The following is a 22,655-nucleotide window of genomic DNA, read 5'->3' on the forward strand; positions in this document are numbered from 1 at the left end:
CTCGAAAACGATGTTCAAATAATTATCTTTTGCTAAGAAAATATTAGTTAAAGCATGGAGGAAAGTGGTAAGAAATTGCTTCAGATCACACCACAGAAGGCTAGAATCAATTTTTTTCGGGGCCCTTAAGCGGGCCCGAACCCCACGCCGTAAGGGCTTCGCGCTCGCATCAGTTCTGATCAAGGTATGTCCGCCCCCCCCACACTTTTGAGAAGCGATTGACGCCCCTGCATGACGCCCCCCCCCCCAATGAAATGTTCCAGCCCCCCCCCCCCAGCGCCCCCCCCCCCCGCACTGAAAAATTCCTGGCTACGCCACTGCATGTACATGTTGAAGTATTGCCTTAATTAAGGTTCAAAGTAATTGTAAACAATCTATAGTCACATAAAGATGTTATGATATTTGCGTTTAATTTTAAACAAAACACTCGACGAAGACGGGGAGGTCATTCCAATTTTTAAGTGTTCCGTTAGAAAAAAAATGAAGATGCATATGTGTCGGTCCTGGCCTGGTTGAGTTGGAACTGTCTGTTGTGTCCTCTTCGTGATCTTCCAGTTTTTTAGGTGATGTATTTGGTAAAGTCGATGTCCATTAGCCCATTCAGGATTTTAAAGAAACAAAAGATGCGGTGCTGTTTTCTTCTTTCTTCCAAAGTTGTCAAATCCAGATCTTTCATGATAGCAGAGATGCTAGTGTCACGTCCATAGGTGTTTGAAACGAACCTTGCAGCTCTCTGCAAGGGTTTGTTTGAAAAGATTTAAGCTTTTTTTCAAATTTGCTATGTTTTTCTGTCAAATAACCATTTTTGCTGAATTCTGCCAGAAATCTGCCCAAAAAAATCCATTCTGTCAAATTTTCTGTCAAACTCGTTTTATAACAAAAAATCTGTCAAAGTTAGCCGAAAATCGGCTAAAACGGTCACCACGGAAAGCACTCGACCGGCCTGTCGCGTATCTGTCGTAGGGGGCGCCCCATTCGATCAACAAATGCATGCCTGAAAAGTGAAAGATGGCTTGCAAGTTGCAACTTTTGCGTCTTCCAGACTTCTGCTCGTGCTGATCTCTACACGTGACAAGATACAGGGCAAACCTACATGTTCGTATAGGCCATAGCTGGTAATGTGGTACTTACAAGAGGCGAGCACGGCCGGAGCAAATTTTATTTGGGCAGCGCTAGCCCGACTGCGTCTGTAGTACAGAGCTTGCGATAGTACTATACGGCCAGACGCAGTCGGGCTAGGGCAGCGCCAGCGTGTGTGGTAATAAGCCTATAGGGATGAGGCTTGAGTAACTCCAGCCATGGAGGAAGACATGTTCCATATTCGTTTAATGTGAATGAATATGGAACATGCTACTGTCAGCTGGAGTTACTCAAGCCATGGAGGAAGGTCCGAGTAACTTGGACTCAACTTATCGCCTTTTTAACATTCGGACATGGTCTGGCGATAAGTTGGGTCCAAGTAACTAGGACTAGTGAAATGATATACATGATATAGGCCTAGGTTTATTTGGAAAGATTCCCATGATATCTCATTATCTGGCCATCACTTTTCACCGCTGTCGGTGCACTAGCCCCATAAAAGTGGCCAATTTAATGGACTAGCCTACATGTAGGCCTACCTCCCTAAATAAACATGATAAAGGCCACACTTGGACCATATGCATGTACCCGAACATGTAGAACTTTGTCAAATTTCGATTTTCACAATTAGGCCTGGGCTTTGTTTGTACTTTTGTAGTTTGTTTTTGCTTTAGAAGCATACACTATATTTATATTTGTCATATTTATAGGATAGAAAAAAAGTGCTGCGTTTGTCAGACGTCTATTTTTCATATAATTTCCAGATTCGTTTGCACACAATCATGACAATTGCGTATCAAAATTTCAACATGGAAGTTACATGCAAAAAATATATCAGTATATAGACCTAGTATATACTAGATATCTGAAAAAGGCAGCACAATATCCTAAAAATATTCCTATAATTAAGAAGGTGAGTAGGCCTATATTTCTAAAGCAAAAATGAATTACAAACAAAGCCGAAATGTGAAAATCAAAATGTGACAAAGTTCTACATGTTTGGGAACATGTTCAAAGTGTGGCCTTTATTTACGGAGGTACCCGGTAGTTCAGTAAATTGGCCACATTTATGGGGCTACCTGTGCACACGTGCAAACCCTGTGGGACTGGTCTGAAAATGTCTAAGTGTTTTCTCAGTACAAATTCCAAATGTATCACTGCTAATTTTGATTTTTAGGACATATTATCACTTTCTGATGGCTGATGGGTCATTTAAGGGAAAAATAAGCGATGGCTAGATACATGTATGGCCTGGGAATCTTTCCGTAATTTGGAAAGAATGTTGCAACCTGACGCCATGCGCGTTTACAAAGTCAATGGACGAAAAGGTGATATAAGTCGTAAAAAATAAAATTTAAGTTATATGCACGACTGGAAAGCCCACAGTGTAGGCTTTCATTTGGTATATGACACAGCTGTATGGCCAAGGCTTCTCGTTGTGGAGATATAACAAATTTGCATATAATTTAGTTCCATGGAGTTCAAATTACACAACTGAGAAAACAGGCTTTGACATAGCTGGCTCTGTTGTAGATTTGGGCATGAAAAGCTCACTTTTAATCTCTTAGCAACCAACATGTTTCTGTTTTACTATCACTTTTAAACTTTGGATATTGATTCTACAATGATTATTTTCAATGATTTTTGGGAAAAAGAGACTGTTTGAAACCAGATTACTATATTTTGGCTTATTCGCATATTGATTAAAATGATAGTTTTTGGATGTAAAATAAAGAGAACAATGCAAACAAAATAAGGTTATTTTTTTCCCTTTTTTCATCGAAATCAACTTTTCTGTGAATGAATCCTTAAACTTTAGGTATCAAAGATGTCATTCAAGACAAAAAACGAAAATCAAATTTTGATGAAAAATTTCACCCTCTCAACGTTCAGCAGGCCATTAAATGTAAAGGCATAGTGCGACTTATATCACCTTTTCCTGGAGCGGGTCACATATGTACATGTACTCTACCTTTAAAATTGTACATACTGTCTTTCATTTTGAGGTACAGGCGCATAGGGAGCCCATACGTTCTACAAGTCAACCATGCTGGGCCTGGTGGACTGTACTAGTTGGCTGGTGTTCATAGCGTATGTCACACTTTTTGTCAACAACAGTAAGTCACTATTACAACTTGTCATATTTCCCCCTGCTGATCAACAAAAAATCACAAACAGGCTACTTTGACATCTTTAAAGGGAATGTACATCATCACCTTGGAAAACGGTGGTCGGCCGACCACCGTTGGAAATGTAAACAAAAATATAATTTTCTTGAAAATGACTTCACACCAGGTGCCATAATTTTACAGGATGCTTTAGACTGTCATTTACCAACATCCTGTAAGGTATTTCGTAAAAACTTGGTCATTTTATATTTCGATGTTTGCAAATGTTGTAATTTCCCTTTAATTGATCTCATCACCTTGGAAAACAGTATGCATGACCATGATTTTTTTTTGGGGGGGGGGACAGCTTTGCAAGTTGTAATCTTGCCAGAATAAGGGATCAATTTTTTTCAACAAAGTTTTGGCATCATTCTTACAAGTCATTTACAGTTCTGTCAGTTTTTTGTTTAACTCAAACTTACATGTACTTTCGTATTTAACAAGACTTGGCAAGCATAGTATAACTGGTCCCACACCAGTCAAACTACTAACGGGGATTTCCAAAAATGCATCTTCAGACACATCTTTGGAAATTACTTTCTTTTATTTTTTTCTTCAAAATGACAACGTGCCAGAAATAATAATTGCACCATGTTGACAGGGAGTTTTGTGAAATTAAACCATGTATGCTTTTAAGCAATAATTTTGTCAGCTATTTTTTGGATAGCTGCAAATGATATACTCCCTAGGGGTGGGGGGGGGAGGCTGGAGGCTGGAGACCACATTACACTAGGGGGCGCTCTTCAGGATATGTATACTCGCGCTTACATTAAAACATTGCATTTTGAAAGCTTTTGTACTTTGTTTCTGCACAGTGCTACTGAATACATTTTGGTTGTTGGGATATGTTCCACAAATACCTCGAAATCCACATTTGTTGCTACCCCCCCCCCCCCCCCCACCACCACAGATGCATGTAACTTTGGCTCTGTTCTTTTAAAATTTTGCCTGTGCATGCAAAATTTTCTGGCTTTCAGCCCATTTTCAAGGGATTTATTCCCCCAGCAAGTTCAGGTGGTAAAACAGCCAGGGCGCTTTGGGGCAGTACAGAGACTAATGACATGAATGAATTATAAAGATATTCCTTTTCCCTTTGTTTTCTGACAGATCTTCTGATAGCTTTCACAAAAGACAAGGATAACAGTTATAGCTACAGCACAGTGCTAGTGGTGCTGCTGATAGAGCTGTCCAAACTCACTGTTGCGACCATATTCTACTGCCACAAGTAAGTGTTTCTAAGTTTTATCAATTTCTAAATTAACTTTAAAAAAAAAAAATCAAAATTAAGGTCAACTTTAACCCTCCAAGCAGCCCGACGGTAATTTTATAGTCCACATTTTCCAAATATGGGCATAATTTTTTTTCAATGGGCCAATTAGGCCAAGCTTCCATGTAATCCTCATCCCTACTATACACCACAAGCCTGTAGACTCCCATTGGCCAGACCCTAGCCACTCCGGAGTAAGGAGTGTTGAAAGACAGAAGCCAAGATGGCGCCCAATGCCTTTGTGCAGTAATTGGAGATCTTAGTGGCCAGCCCTAAGTGCTGCCGATCCCTTTGTGTCAACCCCTTGTGCCGCCCAGAGTCCAGACAAGTTGTAAACAATCCCTGGCCATGTGAATGAACTATATCTTGTGCATGTACAGGCATGCTAGGGTTATTGACCTATAAACACATGTTGTGATAAAATTCTCCATGTGGTTCCACGGTGTGATTTTTCGCATTGAACAATCACTGTAGACCTGCTGTTCTGCATGGTCAAATACATACTTGTAGATTGGGAAGTTACATCTTGTGTACATTTTATATACATACAATGTACAAGTAAACATCACTCTTTTAATGCTTATAGTCATACAATCCATATTTGACTGATTGTTTCTTTGTTACTTTTGCATTTCAATGCTCAACAGATATTCATTTCATAACTTAGTAGCGGATCTGCAGTCAAATAAAACAGGTGAGTATATATGATTAAAACAACATCTGTTGGAAGCCAAATTTCAAACATGCATAAACTGAGTTACTTAAGGCAGTGTTGATGATTATCTCATTCACAGTTTATTAAAAAAAGCCCACGAATTACTGCATGAGAAAAAAATGATCGTGGATGAGAAGCCATGCTTTTTAATTATAAAACCGACACTTATTTCACTCTTTCTCAGTCATTTCTAGAAGGCCTACCGGTACATGTATTAATCAACTTTAGTTTGAATTTACATGAACAGGTGACATCTGGGTCATTTTGTACATTTAGGGTCCATGTTTCCCTGTCCCTGTTTATACCTGTCCGTGTTACATGTTAATGACCCAAGTACATCCGCTTTGTTCCACAGCCTTTGCCTACTACCTGATTCCTTCGGTCCTGTACAGTATATTCAACAACTTGGTGTTCCTGAATCTAGCCAATTACAACCCTACAAACTATGCAATCCTCCTGCAGTTCAGCATAGTTATCACTGGTGTGATTTATCAGGTAAAAGACTTAAATGTGTCATGCATCAACCATTACTTGAGGCTTTGCAGTTCTATTCTCCTCTTTGTATATCAATGAAATGCATCGCATTATATTCGAGTCCATCACCAAGTGAATGAAAAGTCATCAAGTTCAAAATCAAATCTGAGCTCTTCAAATGAATTGAGACAAAGGCAGATCCTTCCTTTTGTTCTTCCCAGTTACTTGTGTAGGGTCAATGATTTTCCTTTTCGGAAAAGTGCAAATTCCATTTTAAAAAATCCGAAATTCTGTTTCAGCAAATGAGACCTGCGAGAGCGTGCCTTGAGTGTGACATTTGGACCAAAAAAGTGTTGATTTGTTTTTGACTGAAAAGGCATTGACGAATGGGAATAATGCTTGGCCTGTATTAAACACTCTGTTTAAGACCGGTTGGAGTCTGGATGCTGATAATTACCTGAGGCAATGAACAGGTGTTTAAAACCGGCAGGCACATGTTTATTAAAATTGAAAGTCATGATCCGACTACATCAAGCAGAACCTTTATTTACGGGATTTTTTTTTTAGTGTGCCTGCGCTCTTTTTGTCAGCTATCTTCTAATTCTTAATCCCAAAAAGTTAGTATTTTATTTCTTGTTAATCTCACCCTCAAACCCTGCAGTGCTTATTTAAGAAAGACCTTAGCTGGCAGCAATGGATTTCGCTTTCCATCCTGACATTAGGCTGCGTCATTTCACACATGGAGGAAGCTAATGAAGTCTTCTTGGAGCTGAGAGACGTTTTCATCCTCATCCAGGTGCTATGCTCCTCCTTTGCAGGAGTCTACAACGAGTACTTGCTCAAGAACTACAGCAGCCAGCTGGACTTCTGGCTGCAAGGTATTTTCATGTACGCAAATACCAGTATGTGTTGTGTAGTGTTAGTGACCATATCGGGAAAACTTAGTCCAGGAGTGCTAACTGCGTCCAGCCTGAAGTCGGTGTTTGAGCCAGTCGTCATTTTGATAGTTGTTAACAATGTGATCGCGGGATTGGTCACCGGTCTATTTTTGTACAAGCTGAACTCCATCTTGAAGAAATTTGCCTTAGCAATAGAGATGGTTGCCCTTGCAATATTGAGCAGAGCTCTCCTCGGTACGACTGTCAACTTCACAAAGGCCGTTTCTATTTTACTTGTTTCAGTTTCTGTCATTGTTTATTCTCTGAATCCCTTGGCTATTAAGAGCGAAGTGGTTGTCAAGCCTGGCTTGAAGTTGTCAAATGGTGATGCTCGCTAGCTTTTACAGTGTGTGACGTGGGGGGTGGGGAGTCTCACAACATTCATGTTCTTTTAAGAATGCTCTTTTCAGAATGCTCTTTTTGGGGTACTTTCAAGCCCCTGAAAGCATCTTGTTCCCAACCGGGAAAAAGCCATTCTGGTAATAATGATAGGTACATTTCTCATCTAGTTTCCATGCACACCAATACTGTTGCTGTGTGCACCATACGTGATGAGAGTCACTTCTCTCGCATGACTGATTATTATGACTGAATATGCACAAACCAATCACAGGTGCGACACCTACACATTTAAATGAAACCAAAATTATATAAATGGGACCTTGTATTCACGTTATCTGCCTACCAGTTTGATATTACAAGAATCAAGTATGTCTCGTATTTACAAAGCATTACAAGTGCCATCTTCTTTCTCACAAGTTGAACGTTTACATTTTTCAATGATGTGCAACTCTCAATTGAGTAAACCATATACATGTACATTGTGTGTGACTCTTTCAATGAGCACCTGGTTCAGGAACAGTGCTCGGTTCCTTTCCTATGTGCAATGCACTCCAGACTGGGCTAGGTGGCAGCCTTTGTAGTGTTGCTTCACATTAAATAATGACATTGGGTTTGAAGGGTCCTCGCTATCCATGGAATTCCACACTTAATACCCATATTGTTCTTGCTTGATTAGAGCACATCTGGGTATTGTCACATGGTTTCAGTGGAACTGTGTTCCCATGAAGAAAAGTAAACTGATTCCTATAGGTATTACTACTGTAAATGGTACCTTTGTGGAGACAATTTAGCGTCAAAAACGTATATGCCTGTAGAATTGGGGAGACATTCAAATGTCTCCCTAATCAGTGGCGCACCCAGGATTTGGCTGGGGTAGAGGGGGGGGGGCGCTCACAATTTTGTGTCACATTTTGTTTAGAAGTTTGCAAAAAAGATTGCCCGACTTTTTGTTTTTTGTTTGTTTGTTTGTTTGTTTGTTTTGGCTTTTTTTGGGGGGCAGACTATATTGACGTTGGTAGCGCCATTTACACCCGTATGATACTACTCCAAAATAGGCCATAACAACTTTATATGGGCTTACATAACAACTTTATATGGGCTAGATACAACAGATTAAGAGGCCAAAATGATGTACATGTAACTGTTGAAAATTTATCGGGTTTTGTTTTCGGTTAAAAAGAAAAAAAGAAAAAAAAAGGAGGCAGCCTCCAAAAAGGAAGCGGGTGAGGACGCTAAACATGTTTTTTTTTATTTTGCCTAATAACATTACACATAAAAATCTACAGATGAAAAGTGGGACATTTAAGCTGTTTTTCTTAGTAACAGTACTTATTTTTTTGTCTAGGATTTTACATGGTGCCATTATAATACATTTAAATCTTTTAACTTTATGCCATTTACTGTTTTTAATTTTTTTTTCCAAGCTGCATTCTTATAACTTAGAAATAAATTTTGTATTCATAACTATACAATATATGTGCAACATTCAGAAAACAAACCTGTTTTTTGTTTTCTTTATAAAAATGACACATTATATTAAAGCCTAACTCCTTTTTACCCCATTCCATTTGGGTCCCTAGATCCAGAAAAAAAACAATCAATTAAGTGAAAGGGTGGAAATTTCACTTGGGCCACTCTCACCTGGATATACTGAATCTGGGTTTTGCATGGATTTAGGCCAATGCAATTCTAATTGTGTGTGAATGGGTTGACTTGATTTTTAGTAAGCCAGGTGGAAAAAGCAAGGCAGTGTTCTATTTTTTTGTATTGTAATCTTTACTGAGGGTGGTCCATTTCAGTCGAAACAAATTCCCACCAAAGGAGCAATCACTTATACGCATTTCTGTCCATTTTCGAATTATACCTCAGGTTAAAAAACTTCAACTTTTGCGTGGGGTGTAGGGCTGGAGTGATGATGTAGTATAATGAGGGCACTCATAGACCTTCATGCAGAAGTGTATAACATACCTCTACCCAGTGTTGTAGTCGAGTGCTTCTCATGAGTACGAGTATGAGTACTTTGCCTCGAATATGAGTATGAGTACTTTACCACGAGTACGAGTATAGGGAAATGTTTTATTGTGAGTATAAGTACGAGTTCATTTCCATGAGTACGAGGACAAGTACTTTTCCATGAGTCGAGTACGAGTACAGAAAAATTTATTGAAAATTTAACTGTACCTACCCCTCTACCCGTCACCAAACCCTGCACCCAACACTCATACTAACACCCAACCCCAGCCCTCTACAGCCGACCTTATCATCTTCACTGTACCCACCCCTCTACCCATTACCAATCCCTGTACCCAACAGTGAACACCCATACTAACACCTAACCCCAGCCCTCTACAGCCAACCTTATCATCTTCACTGTACCCACCCCTCTACCCACTACCAATCCCTGCACCCAACAGTGAACACCCATACTAACACCCAACCCCAGCCCTCTACAGCCAACCTTATCATCTTCACTCTACCCACCCCTCTACCCATTACCAACCCCTGCACCCTACACCCCACTTCTACACCCCATACTATCACCCAACCCTAGCCCTCTACACCCAACCTTAACATCTTCTCTGTACCCACCCCTCTATCCAACACTAACCCTATACTGCCTACACCACACTTCTACACCCCATATACTAACACCCTACCCCAGCCCTCTACACGCATTCATTACTTCGCTGTACCAACCCCTCTACCCTACACCCTCAGTCATTCATTGCATTAAAAGTAAAATGTTTCTAAACCTTAAAATCTAAATCCGAGTCTTTCATTTCACTTTGATTTATACTTTTATATTTTGTGCACATAAACGTGCAATTTACTTATCAAATTTTTCACTCGCCATTTTGTAACGAGCAAATTTTGTTAATAAAGTTAAAGAATGTCTTAATACCTTTTCGTGCGATTTGTAATTCCATAAGGTATTCTTTTATTTTGACCAGTCTTGCAGATGTCGCTCAGCAATCGCCATCTGAAAACACAAAAATCATAATCACAATGAAGGTTTGAGTCATGGTTTAAGCCATTTACTCATAAATGAATTGAACGCAGATATTTTGTTGCCCGACGGGCATGGTTTTGCGGTGTTTTTTTTAGGATATTGCCTCACAAATACCACATTTTTTCTCTGATACCGAGACCTAACTGACGCATTTTCCAGCAACCATGATCCTAATATATGCTCCATTATAATTCAATCTATCCTTTGCCCTTCATGCCAATATAGTTCTGCTCCTCTACACTACAAGCCCCAAATCAGATTAGACCCAAATATCGGTCAAAATTTAACCTGACACTTTGCCGGGTCATTGTGACACTCCTCTAAGTCTATTTCTGGGCCATTTGACCCGAAAATGTATGTGTCATTGTGGCCGAGAAAATGTCATTTTGACGGAGAAAAATTGTCAATTTGGCCAAGAAAAGTGGCATTTTGACCAAGACAACTGTCATTTTGACCAAGACATTTGTAATTTTGGCCAAGTTTGTCAATTTGTTTTTATACGACATAAGTTGTCATATTTTCGTCAAGTCAAATCTGACCCGGATTCCGGTCGAATCTGACTGGGGACTTTTAGAGTACGAGTGTAAACAACTAGAGTGTGATGAGTATTTCGCTCGTACCGGCCACCCTGTTCACACTGTTGACCCCTAATTTCTAGATTCTATTTGAACTCTGGCTAACAGTCAACACTTCCGCATTCGCTCGACACATTCGCTGGAATGTGCTTCGCTGATCATTGAGGTATAAGCTACCTAGGATGCGAAGATTTGGTTTCCCTCACACACACACACACAGACTTGTTTCACATACCTAGTGTGGACTTTCCTTTCTTTTCGTGTAGTTAAGGAACACCAGTGGAAAAACTCATTTTTCTCAAACTGTGAAAACTCTTTCAACCCAATTTTTTTCTATGATTCCCTTTAGTGTTTCTCTTCATTCTGCTACAGATAAACCTAACCCAAAAATGCCTCTAAACCTGTTTTCCAGAAATGGGGAAACACTGTGTGGACGTGGGGTAAGTCCACACAACGTCGGTGCTACCTACATTATGTGGACGTCTTTTGTTCGGAAGTCCACACTGCGTATGTAAGACAAACTCACCCACCCACGTTGTCGTTTTTTGCTATGCTTCCGAGGATTGGCTTTGTGTTTTCCTTTGTCCCTGTAATATAACACTCTCCCATAGACTAAGCGCACAAACCTGCGTTCGAGGACAATAGGCACCTTCCTTCGAGGATCAATGGCCCCTTTGTGCTCCTTTTGTTGTCTGTCCTCAGGCGTAATGCCATGTAGGAACACACACACACAAATTGTGAAAGAGATGAGCAGACTGGTCAGGAGCAGTGACCTGTTTATAAAGACTGGATAGCGTACAGAAAGCCGCAGAAGGAGGCAGACCGGTAACTTGGGCCCAATATTGCCTATCTACGCGGGCCAAATCACGATTTGTATGCCCGCATATTTTCTTTTGCTTTTTTGGCATTTTGTGGTCCATGAACTGAAAGGTTTGTGAAAAAAAAAGAATGGAAGCCGTGCAATAGGACTGCGAGCTCGCAATTCTATGAAATTCGGATGAAATTGTGCCCTAAAAAATTATGCTCTATTTTGCAATTGAGCGATTGAGAAGTTGTGAATTTGTCAACCCATTTTAGGGGCACCGAAACTACATGGTTCAAATGTTGGGAAAAATCCTCATAAGAAAACGATCCTATTTCATCAAGGAACTCCGTTCTTCCACAAAACCACTTTTTTTATTCGGTTGAGCTAGAACTTACTGGGAATTAAGTTTCCTCGATAGAACGAGCATCTACCCACGTTGCCCGAGTCGTCAGTCGCAGTGCATGTTATCCCCGAACTCGTGATGGTGCAGCCTGCAGTCGGTGCCTGTAACTGCGCATTGTCTGTAACCTGAATCTGTGCATCGATGGTAGGAACAGAAGCGCTAGGTATGGGTACATATTCAATCGAACTCGTACCATCGGGACACACAACCATAGGTGGTTCCTCATCTGTTGGAGAAGACAAAAGGTCTAGAATGTTAGGCCTATACGTCGACGCCAATTCTGTAGAAATTAAACCATTGCTTTGACGTCACGCTATTGTTAAAAATGTGGATTCGGAATTACGAATTTGTAATAGTTAAGTGTGGATTCGAGCATGTTGGACAAAATGTTCTCCATAATAAGCATTAGTAGGACCGTCTGCATGAAAACGTTCCTTCCTAAAATTACCAATGCATCTTCACTGTCAGATTCTCCGCCGTCACTGCAAGAACTACTTCCGAGTCATAAAGAAATCGTCGTCTGAATTATGTTGCCGGAAGGAGCCAACACACAAAATAACTTGGTTGTACGGGACTACGGGTGTGGAAATACACATGCTACACACGCCACAATGCTTGATTATATAAGAGCTTCGAAAAACTCATTTGTTAATTACCCTAATTGCCACGACTCAACACGAGATATGCAAGTCTTTTCATCTCCGAATCCACACTTTTAACAATAGTGTGACGTCATAGCAATGGTTTAATACTTTACGAATTCTTAAATTACGAATCCACACTTTCTCGTGTACTCTCCTTAGGTGAACGTTACGAAGTAACGATGTTACCCAACTTGGCTGAATTTTTTGCTTCCTTGAATGAAATTCTTCAGTAACGGATGCAAGTGTCATACAGCAGGAATTTTATAAGCAATTGGGAAAGTTGGTGTTTGCGTTATCAACAATTCATAAATACCTCAGACAGTTTAGCCATTCCTATTGGTCGAGAGCCCGTCACGTGGCCGGTATTAAACGGACGATAAAGACATGGCTAGCTGGTCTTAAACACTTTTCCAGTGTCACAATAAAATGTGGACTCCTAAAAATCCAGTGCCTCTTATCGTTTCATTGGTTGAACGTTCACAATCCTCACGTAGGCATGCGCAACACTACCAGGGAGTTAGAATTTTATAGTTCTAAATTCAAAACGCAACGCGCCAGGTGCGTTCTGCGCGACATCGCATAGAACATGATACGCGCGCGTCAATCTCCATAAAAGGGTTGTTTTCATCTTACTCGCCAGCTGAACACTCCATTATTTTGCAGGAGGGATGATTCAAAAAGCATAAAGTGAATTTGTTGAACAAAATCGGGATGTTTTGAACGAATTATAAGATTTTTTTTTACCGAAAAGGCATTTATGAATGGGAATAAATATGTACTCCGTCGGTATTTATCACTCTGTTTAATACCACTTAGAGTCTGGGTGCTGATAATTACCCTCGCCTCCGGCTCGGGTAATTATCAGCACCCAGACTCTAAGTGGTATTAAACAGAGTGATAAAAACCTCCGGAGCACACATTTATTCCCTTATTAAGTCCTTTTGAAGGCCCGTCTTTAAAATAAAAAGTGGATTAATCATGTGGTTTGCCTAAGCAGGGTTGTTAATAAAAGTATTGCGTAGGCCCTACAACAGTTGTTACAGTTGTTGGAACAAGCATTCTGTGTCATTTTCTTTGTTGTTCCAAACAGTCGGAACACATTTTGACTTTTTGTGGACAAAAGGTTTAGGGTCATTGCGTGTAAATGGTGATTTGAACGGATTGAGCAATTTCATTTATTATTTTCGTCAAAAACTAGTTTATGAAATTGGCTTTCCAGGCATTATTTTTGGTGCTACATATTTCGTTTCAATATGAAATATATCTTTGGGGGTTTGGGTTCCGCTTTTTTGACCCTGTATGACAATTAATCCCTCTATCCAAATAAGTCAACGTAACTTTAATTGATCATCGGGACAAAAATGACACCCAACTCTGTTTCACAAAATCATAGCTCTATAACAAAAACTACTGGACCGAATGGGGTGATCCCTGTATCATTTTTCTTTTAACAGAATTGCCCATGCATTGGTATAGATGGATTGAGTTTCGGGGTAGGGGAAGTATACCGTTCTGTTTTTGTTGAGGCCACCCAGTATACAGGGTGGATAAAAAACAAAATGAAACCGAGATATTGCTAATTGGAACAGAAGTAGGACACATGTGAATCAAAGGGAGATATCTTCTGTTAAAATGACACCCTGGTCATGTCATTACATTCACGGTTGAATTTTATGAAAGGGTCTATTTCGAGACTTGCGCCACTTTTCAATTGTGGTTTTTGTTGTGTCAGTTGTCACAGAGTGAAAGTCTATGGTTGCCAATCAAGGCAGGTAGGGAAAAGAGAGATTTCACCATGAACAGTGGCGCAAGTCTCTAAATATAGACCCTTTCATAAAATTGGACACTGCTCAGTCAACCGTGAATGTAAGGACATGGTGATCAGGGTGTCATTTTAAAGAGGACATTCAACCCTAACAGAGGATATCTCCCTTTGATTCACATGTGCCCTACTTCTGTTCCAATTAGCAGTAATATCTCGGTTACGGGTTTTTTTTTTTATCCACCCTGTATAAGTCTATGGTTGTGCCATTGCCCCCAATTTCGCTATTACTTCAACGGCCAACTTGATTGTGGTAACACAAGAAGAAATAATTACCTACAACTTTGAAGAATATGGTACAATTGGCAAATTGCCCGGTATGGTCAGGTTCGCTTTTGCATATGAAGGTGTAGTCCTGTTGTACTCGGTAAGACAACTGGTGGCCATTTAGGTGGTGTATTCCATCCTTGCAGTATTCCATTGCTAGCGGGGCTGAATTTGAGTCCTTGGCAGAAATATTGTACGCATTTATGAAGTCTGACGGGAGTGAAGTCAAATAGCTGCCAGGATCAGTGGGTTTCCTTATGGGTGACGAAACAGACGACTCGGGGCACAGTATGGTTGGAACACCTTCCAGCAAAAAAATAAAAAGCGTATAACGATAATTATATGGCATCTTAACTCGAGATAATTATCATAGTGAACCAATAAATGCTGTCTTTCCCAACAATTAGTATGAAAATTACATTATCTTATTTTGTTGGTGAAATTTACTGAGGCTTTGTAATGAATCAAGATATGTCCACTATCAACATGCAGACACGTTGCCAATATGGACACGGCGCGCCACGCAACAAGCGGGTACGTAGTGGGCCTATATCGCCCGAGCGTACCATAACAGTAATGATATTGGAAATTTCTTCTGAATTAGTTTAATCTGAGGCAAAACTTTTTCCCCCTGCTTTTAGGATAAATGGACGAAACGGTTGGATGCATGTTGGTTAAGAAGTTATTCCTCCCGTAGTGCAGAAAACAGAGAAAAGAAGACTCTTTATTAATATAGCTTGATTTCTTAAGAAAGAGTTGAGATTACTGTATACAATGATGGACGACAAAATATGTTGTGCTATATTGGTGCTTTATGTAATTTCAATAGTAAACAGGTAAAGGCACTATTGCTAGTCTTAAATTTATCAAGAGCGTATAATTACCATTATATCAACTCCAAACAAGATCATAATATACTCACGATCTTCTGCCAACTGGACTTACCTATAACATTCACTGTGAATGTGCAGCTGCCGATGTTACCACTCTGGTCCGTCACATTGCAACTGACAATGGTCACACCTTTGTGGAACAAGGGATTCTGACTAATCTGAGCGGATCCGGTAGGCCAGGAGCAGTCGGGTCCTGCCGGAGTCAACCCGGAGTTGTCAGTCATAACGAACTCGTCGATTCCAGCTAGGTAGTCCACGACGGTAGATTCGTCGGGGGTGCTTTCCACCATATCAGACCGACACGATACCACTGGTTTCTCTAGATCTGGTTTACGATTAAAAAAAGAAGAAGATAATGAATGAATTGCGTGACACAGTGATGAAAAGAAAGTCAGTCTGTCAGTTGGTACTAATTAAAGCTCCGAAAGGGTTGCATTTGGATTGTAATCTGCAATGGCCAGTAAACTGTTTTACCGGGAATCCCAAACAACTGACGTTTCCATGTCAAAATTGTGCTTTCAAGACTTGTAAAATAAACGGAGTGGGATTCGAACCTGCGACTTTAAGAGCACGTATACACCAGCTGAGCTATCAAGCCACGTGTTGCCAAGTCTCTCAATGTGAGTCTATGATCTAGACGTGCGCATCAAAGCATTGTCCGTGTCGTCGTGTATAGGCTAGGGATCGCGCCCTTACCACACAATGTTGACATGATCCCAATAATGCAGCGAACCTTTCACCTAAAGAGAAAACCGAATCTCTATTCCAGTTTGAGCAATAAAAAGTTTAAAGCCTGTTTTTTTCCTCCCCTTCCCTTTCTTTTGACTTATACTTGCCTTGCAATGTGAACTCCCTCAGCCAAGCAGGTATTGTAAGAGAGAAATATATATTGACTCATGTTTCAGAATTATGTCGAAATATCTCATTAGTTTTGGTAAAATATGTATCACTTTACTGCACAACCGTGTCATGATATAATAAATCATGACACGGTTGTGCAGTATAGTTATACATAATTTTTATTATAGCTATATTATAGCTTTAAATATTAACTCACCAACAACTTTAATGTAAAAACTGCATTCTGCCTGTTCTTGTGCTCGGTCTGGTTCACTTGTACAAGTGACCATTCTTCCAGGATCTGTTACATTGGGATTCCAAGAAAGAACTACGACATCCACTTCGCTGCAACTTTGAACTGCCAGCGATTGGTTCAAGGCATCATTTGCTATGATAGACTTGCCCCATTCACCCGAGATGTCCACAGTAGCATCAGCAACTCCTTGATCGGTGGGTACCAGTAGGTTGGAGCACTTCATCACTGGCAGACCTATAAACGCGAGAGTTAGGTCAATCGGAATAGTTTTATTGTCTCTAGAATGGCATATGAGATTTGTATGATCGCTCTATGAGATTTGCACTTTGAAAGCAATTAAATTCGGTTTCGCAATTAACCACAATGCACCGCTAATTGTTTAAAATAAAAGGCTGGTCTACTGTACTTAATTGACACTGTTGATTTCAGAGTTTTAGCTGTCATGACTTGGCTCGATATAGTCGTCTCTGTTTGCCAACGTATGCTACTGATCTAGCTTACAGTGACTGCCGAGTTCTTACTCTCAGGTTATCCCTGAAAGAGTAACTAAATATTTATTTAGATTGCTCGGTGTCCCACATCAACGATTGTGTTATGACATCATGCTGATTTAACTGAATCAAATTTAAATCAAATTTCGACGACGGTTTCCTTGGATTAGATGGGCTACGCATAAACCGAAGTATAGTATACTGTAGCTTGTCAATCACACATCAACCGTATAGTTCAATCAAAGCAAGCTGCCGCACTGTATCTGCGCAAGAAAACGAAGAAAGATGTCAAAAAATTAAAGCCATCTTTCGGCCTTGGACACTGATCTTACCAATAACATTCACTGTGAATGTACAGCTGCCGACGTTACCACTCTGGTCCGTCACAGTGCAGTTGACAATGGTCACACCTTTGTAGAACACCGGATTCTGAGCGGAACCAGGCCATGAGCAGTTCGGTCCTTCCAGTGCGAACCCGGAGTTGTCAGTCATGACGAATTCATCAATTCCAGCCAAGTAGTCTACAACGGTAGATTCATTATTGCTGCCCACGATCATGTCGGAACGACAGGTTATGACTGGTCTCTCTAGATCTGTTTCATGACGGAAATATTCAAGCCGGTCAAGACGATTTCAACCCACACACTCCCATATAAAAGATGTTAAGAGAAAAATTTGGCAAATAAACTCGGTAATTGGTCAATACATGTTTGTTACCTCGAGTAAAATGCCTACCAAAAACTGGGACGAAAACGACAGAAGTGTTGGCTCTCGATATTTTAGCAACTTCGGTCTCGCGTGTCTAGCTCGCAGTATTTCTCATGCACAAAGCTTCCCCAAAGAAAGCTCCTGCATTCTTTGAAGTCGTAACTTTAGGCAAAAGTCGTCACCTTAGCTCAGTGTAACAAGGTCCGTCACTCCATCCTGCAACAAGGTCGTATCTTGCGCGAAAACGCTCCGTGCAACAAGGTGTTGTGTACAACCGGGTTATTTTACGTGAGATACGACCTATTGACATTCTACTCGCGTTTTACGTATACGACTTTGTTGAACGGACACGACGAAGTGTACTTTGCCTTCGATAACTTTGAAATGACTTACCAACAACTTTAACAAAGAAGTTGCAACGACCGAGGTTTCCAGTACGATCCGTGGCATTTCCAGTCACCACATAATGTTCCACATCAGGATGATAGTTAAAGACACTCCCGGGAAGCTGCGAGTATGCGACGGAGACTGGACCGCCGGAGTTGTCACTGACAGATGGACGGCCGTAGACTGCGATGGCTGTTGCCAGAGATGGATCTGTGGTCACCGTCATGTTACTTGGGCATGTCACAGTCGGAGCTTGAATATCTTACCAAAGAAAACCACAAGTTACTTTTATCAACATATTGGCGAATATTGTTTTAATATTTGCACTTTGCCTTATGACCTTTCATTTTAGGAAACCAAAATCGTTCGTGTCGTACACTCTGCATACCTTCGCCACAAGTTGATCCGGTAAATCCCTCCGTACACTGACAACGATACCAGTCATCTGTTTCGAAGCAGGACGCGCCGTTCAAGCACGGATGGGAGAAACAGTCTGAAAAAAAACCGGTATAAATGATTTCAATTCTATACAAACTGCAACATAAAACGATAAGGAATTTTAACTGAGACAATAAAATTGTATACCCAACAAAAAGACCGACAACATGACTCACCATTGCGAGACAGTGCAGGATACCATGGCCGGGGGGAGTGCCAGTATGGCATAGACAAATCCAAACTGACCGGAACTCTTCCAGAATGGACACGACATTGTTACTTTTGCCGGGACAGTGCTAGGACTGTGCTGGCATGGTCTTTGCCTTTGTAACTTTGGCTGGGATAGCGGAAATGTGGCATGGCCGGGATATTGCAGAGATGGCCGTGAATATGCCGGCACGGTAAAAACAGCATCAGTATAAACGGAACAGGGTCAGTACTGACACAATTTTGGTATGGTTTTGCAGGATCTGGTAAGGTCGGGGCAGTGCCGATGTGGCTAGGAAAGTGACGGTGTCACATGAAAATCCGACTCCTATGAAAATCCTATGACAGGTCACTCTCCCGAAACGATCCTAAAAATAGCATAGTATTGTACTCACGCGTGCGCAGTACTACCAATTAGTCCACATTTCATGGAGTCGGATATTCACGCTACACCGGCATGGCCAGCGCCATACCTGCTGTTGCTGCGAGCACAAGCCTTGTTTCCATGTCGACGTAAGAAACGCAAAGAGAAACGCAAACATGACTCAAACTGCAACGCGGACATATGGAAACATTTCATCCGGAATTGTCGCCGAGAACTCAGACAGACGCAAACTACCTGGCATACGATCGGCAAAGTTGAACCCGGTTCAACTTTGCCAACTGTTCCGCGTGCTGTCAGTGTAGTCTGCGTAGTCTGCGTACGCTTAACGTCGATATGGAAACCAAGCTTAACGGCATGGGCGGGTCAGCACCGGTATGACCAGCACAACAACGGTACGGTCGGGACAGCGCCGGTATGGCCAGCACAACAACGGTACGATCGGGACAGCGGCGATTTGGCCAGCACAATAACGGTATGGTCAAGACATGACAGCGCCAATAAGGCCAGCACAATATACGGTATATATATATGGTCAGGACAGCGCCGGTATGGCCAGCACAAACAGTATGGTCGGGACAGCGCCGGTATGGCGAGCACAATAAAAATGATACGGTCAGGACAGCGTCGGGACAGCCGCGCCGATCGCGAAATGGCCACCACAATAACGGTATGGTCGTGACAGCGCCGGTATGGCCAGCACAATAACGGTATGGTCGTGACAGCGCCGGTATGGCCAGCACAATAACGGTATGGTCGTGACAGCACCGGTATGGCCAGCACAATAACGGTACGGTCGGGACAGCGCCGGTATGGCCAGCACAATAACGGTATGGTCGGGACAGCACCGGTATGGCCAGCACAATAACGGTACGGTCGGGACAGCACCGGTATGGCGAGCACAATACAATGGTACGGTCGGGACAGCGTCGGTTGGGACAGCGCCGATCGCGAAATGGCCACCACAATAACGGTATGGTCGGGACAGCGCCGGTATGGCGAGCACGATTAACGGTATGGACGGGACAGCGACGATATGGCCAGCACAATTACGGTATGGTCGGGACAGCGCCGGTATAAGGCCAGCACAATAACGGTATGGTCGTGACAGCGCCGGTATGGCCAGTACAATAACGGTACGGTCGGGACAGCGCCGGTATGGCGAGCACGATTAACGGTATGGTCAGGACAGCGCCGATATGGCCAGCAAACTAACAGTATGGTCGGGACAGCGCCGATATGGCCAGCACAATAACGGTATGGTCGGGACATGCGCCGGTATGGCAAGCACAATAACGGTATATGGTCGGGACATGTGACACCGCCGGTATTATTGTGTACGGCCAGCGGCCGGGATGGGGGGGGGGAACTGTTGTGGGGATATTGTCGTTGTGGTCGGGACAGTGACATTATTCAATTCAATTCAATTCAATTCAATTTATTATTAACCATCATGATTAAAAACATGAAAATCAACACCCCGTGTGTTCAAAACAGTTTAAAAGACAAGACAAATCCACAACAATTTATCAAAACAGCTTACAATCACACTCAAACACAATATGAATACAAACGAGTACACCATTATACAGTCTGATTTAAAATGATAAATCATCTTTTAAAAGTGATAATTAATTAATTAAAATGTGGTATGACTTGGGCAAGTAGATCTCTTTAAAAGCGCTGTGTATTTGTACATGGAAGCATGATTTATTTAAAAAGATACATGATTTATTTAAAAAGATAAAATCATCTTTTAAAAGTGGAATTAAAAAGGTGGCATGAGTTGGGCAAAAATGATCTTCTAAAACGTTGTGTATTTGTACGTGGAGGCCTGACTCTCCCAGATTTTTGCACAGTTACCAGGTGATGAATTGGGTGGGTGGAGTCCTGCATGATTGACTTGAGTTTTTTCAGTGTTACCTCCTGAAAGATGACACGAAGGTCTCCAACATCCATACCAATCACCTTAGCAGCAGTTTTGGTTACACGTTCGAGCCTATATGCATTCCTAACCGTTACCCAGCAGGCACCGACCGTCAGACTGACGTTGTATAATGGTTGTTTTATGGTCGCAACGTCGGATCAACCATACATAACCGAAAATCAACGTTGTTTTAGTCGACCAAAAGCCGACGTTGTCATTATAACGTCTGCCAGACGTTGCTTTAGTGTCGACAATTTAACGTCAGAATTTAACGTAACAACAACGTCGAAATATAGTTGAAATTTGGTCGGGAATATTACCAAACGTAATTTCAACCATGGTATGACGTTGTTTTGTCAACGTCTATACAACTGACTGAAAAACAACGTTGTATTATTGTTATTTTTGCGTTTCCCTTCGCGACGTCGCAATTATGTCATGTTTTCAACCAAGATATGACGTTTGCTTTCTAACGTCGTTTCAACAACTCAAAAAACGACGTTGAAATATGGTTGGCCGTCGGTTATAATATCCGACGTCGTACTTATGTCATTCTTTTGACTAAAATGCAACGTCCGTTTTTGACGTTTTTTCAACGACTCAAAAAGTGACGTTGAATTATGGTCGGCTGTTGGTTATAATATATGACGTCGTTATTTGGTCATGTTTTTAACCATTATTTTACGTCCGTTTTCTAACGTCGTGTCAACGAATCAAATAATGACGTTGTTTTCCGGTCGTTTGATGGTTATAATATTTAACGTCATTATTAAGTCACGGTTTTACCCAAACTATAACGTCAGTTCTCTGACGTCTTTTCAGCGACTCAAAAATGACGTTGGATTATGGTCAGCCGCTGGTTATAATATTTGACGTCATGTTTAAGTCATGTTTTCAACCATGATATTACGTTCGTTTTCTAACGTCGTTCCAATGACTCAAAATCGACGTTGTATTGTGGTTGGCTGTTGGTTATAATATCTGACGTCGTATGCTTTCAACCAAAACACAACGTCCATTATCTGACGTCATTTCAACATCTTACAAAGCGACGTTGAATTGTGGTCGGCTGCTGGTTATAATATTTGACGTCGTTATTAGGTCATGTTTTCAACCATGATATTACGTCTGTTTTCTAACGTTATTTCAACGAATCAATTAATTACGTTGATTTTTGGTCAGTGGATGGTTACAATATTTAACGTCATTGTTATGTCATGGTTTTACCTAAAATATAACGTCCGTTTTCTGACGTCTTTTCAGCAACTCAACGTTGAATTGTGGTCGGCTGTTGGTTATTTACATTACGTCGACAGTGTCATGGTTTCGACCAAAATATAACGTCTATTTTTCACTTAATTTATTTAGCAAATAAAAAAAGTCATTAAACCGGAATGCATGTGCAACGTAGTAATTCCCAAACAAAATTATCGGACGCCTTTTTAATTTGAACGACTAAAAAAAAGACGTTGAATTATGGTCACCTAGCTGATGGTTATAAATTTGATGTCCAATCGTTGTCATCATTGTTTTAACCGAAATATATCGTCCATTTTGAAGATTTTTCCACTTAGCCGCAGCGCGCGCCTATTATAATTACTTGGCCCAGAGCCAAG

General features: G+C 41.2%; 2 protein-coding genes across 4 annotated transcripts; one reads left to right on the forward strand and one right to left on the reverse strand.

The window, feature by feature from the left end:
• The first annotated feature begins 968 nt into the window (after positions 1–968).
• On the forward strand, positions 969–7,791 carry LOC119740862 (UDP-galactose transporter senju-like). Of its 3 annotated transcripts, none has more exons than XM_038216316.1 (6): positions 969–1,123; positions 3,093–3,197; positions 4,356–4,473; positions 5,163–5,209; positions 5,586–5,725; positions 6,366–7,791. In XM_038216316.1, exons 2-6 carry the CDS (start codon positions 3,128–3,130, stop codon positions 6,978–6,980), a joined length of 990 nt encoding a protein of 329 aa, XP_038072244.1. In that variant the 5' UTR covers positions 969–1,123; positions 3,093–3,127; the 3' UTR covers positions 6,981–7,791. The 3 variants fall into 3 exon arrangements, with proteins under 3 accessions (XP_038072244.1, XP_038072243.1, XP_038072245.1); XM_038216315.1 differs by having other exon boundaries at positions 969–1,115; XM_038216317.1 differs by having other exon boundaries at positions 969–1,095.
• A 417-nt stretch (positions 7,792–8,208) lies between these two features.
• LOC119740861 (hyalin-like) lies at positions 8,209–18,726 on the reverse strand. The gene is made up of 9 exons (XM_038216314.1): positions 18,700–18,726; positions 18,474–18,578; positions 18,092–18,346; positions 17,323–17,583; positions 16,461–16,733; positions 15,456–15,728; positions 14,520–14,813; positions 11,770–12,003; positions 8,209–9,964 (listed from the first exon to the last, which is right to left on the reverse strand). The coding sequence occupies exons 3-9, from the start codon at positions 18,309–18,311 to the stop codon at positions 9,951–9,953; spliced, it is 1,569 nt and encodes a 522-aa protein (XP_038072242.1). The 5' UTR covers positions 18,312–18,346; positions 18,474–18,578; positions 18,700–18,726; the 3' UTR covers positions 8,209–9,950.
• Positions 18,727–22,655: the final 3,929 nt, after the last annotated feature.

Source organism: Patiria miniata, unplaced genomic scaffold, assembly GCF_015706575.1.
Source record: "Patiria miniata isolate m_02_andy unplaced genomic scaffold, ASM1570657v1 HiC_scaffold_5, whole genome shotgun sequence".
In the NCBI taxonomy this organism is placed as follows: domain Eukaryota; kingdom Metazoa; phylum Echinodermata; class Asteroidea; order Valvatida; family Asterinidae; genus Patiria; species Patiria miniata.

Excerpts from the sequence above, each read along its gene's own strand:
- LOC119740862 (XM_038216316.1), top strand. The coding sequence starts at position 3,128 with ATGCTGGGCCTGGTGGACTGTACTAGTTGGCTGGTGTTCATAGCGTAT. Across the intron at positions 4,474-5,162 it reads ACCATATTCTACTGCCACAA|ATATTCATTTCATAACTTAG; the intron begins GTAAGTGTTTCT and ends AATGCTCAACAG. Across the intron at positions 5,726-6,365 it reads TCACTGGTGTGATTTATCAG|TGCTTATTTAAGAAAGACCT; the intron begins GTAAAAGACTTA and ends CAAACCCTGCAG.
- LOC119740861 (XM_038216314.1), bottom strand. The coding sequence starts at position 18,311 with ATGACGGTGACCACAGATCCATCTCTGGCAACAGCCATCGCAGTCTAC. Across the intron at positions 16,734-17,322 it reads ATTCACAGTGAATGTTATTG|GTCTGCCAGTGATGAAGTGC; the intron begins GTAAGATCAGTG and ends TCGCGTTTATAG. Across the intron at positions 14,814-15,455 it reads ATTCACAGTGAATGTTATAG|GTGTTCCAACCATACTGTGC; the intron begins GTAAGTCCAGTT and ends TTTTGCTGGAAG.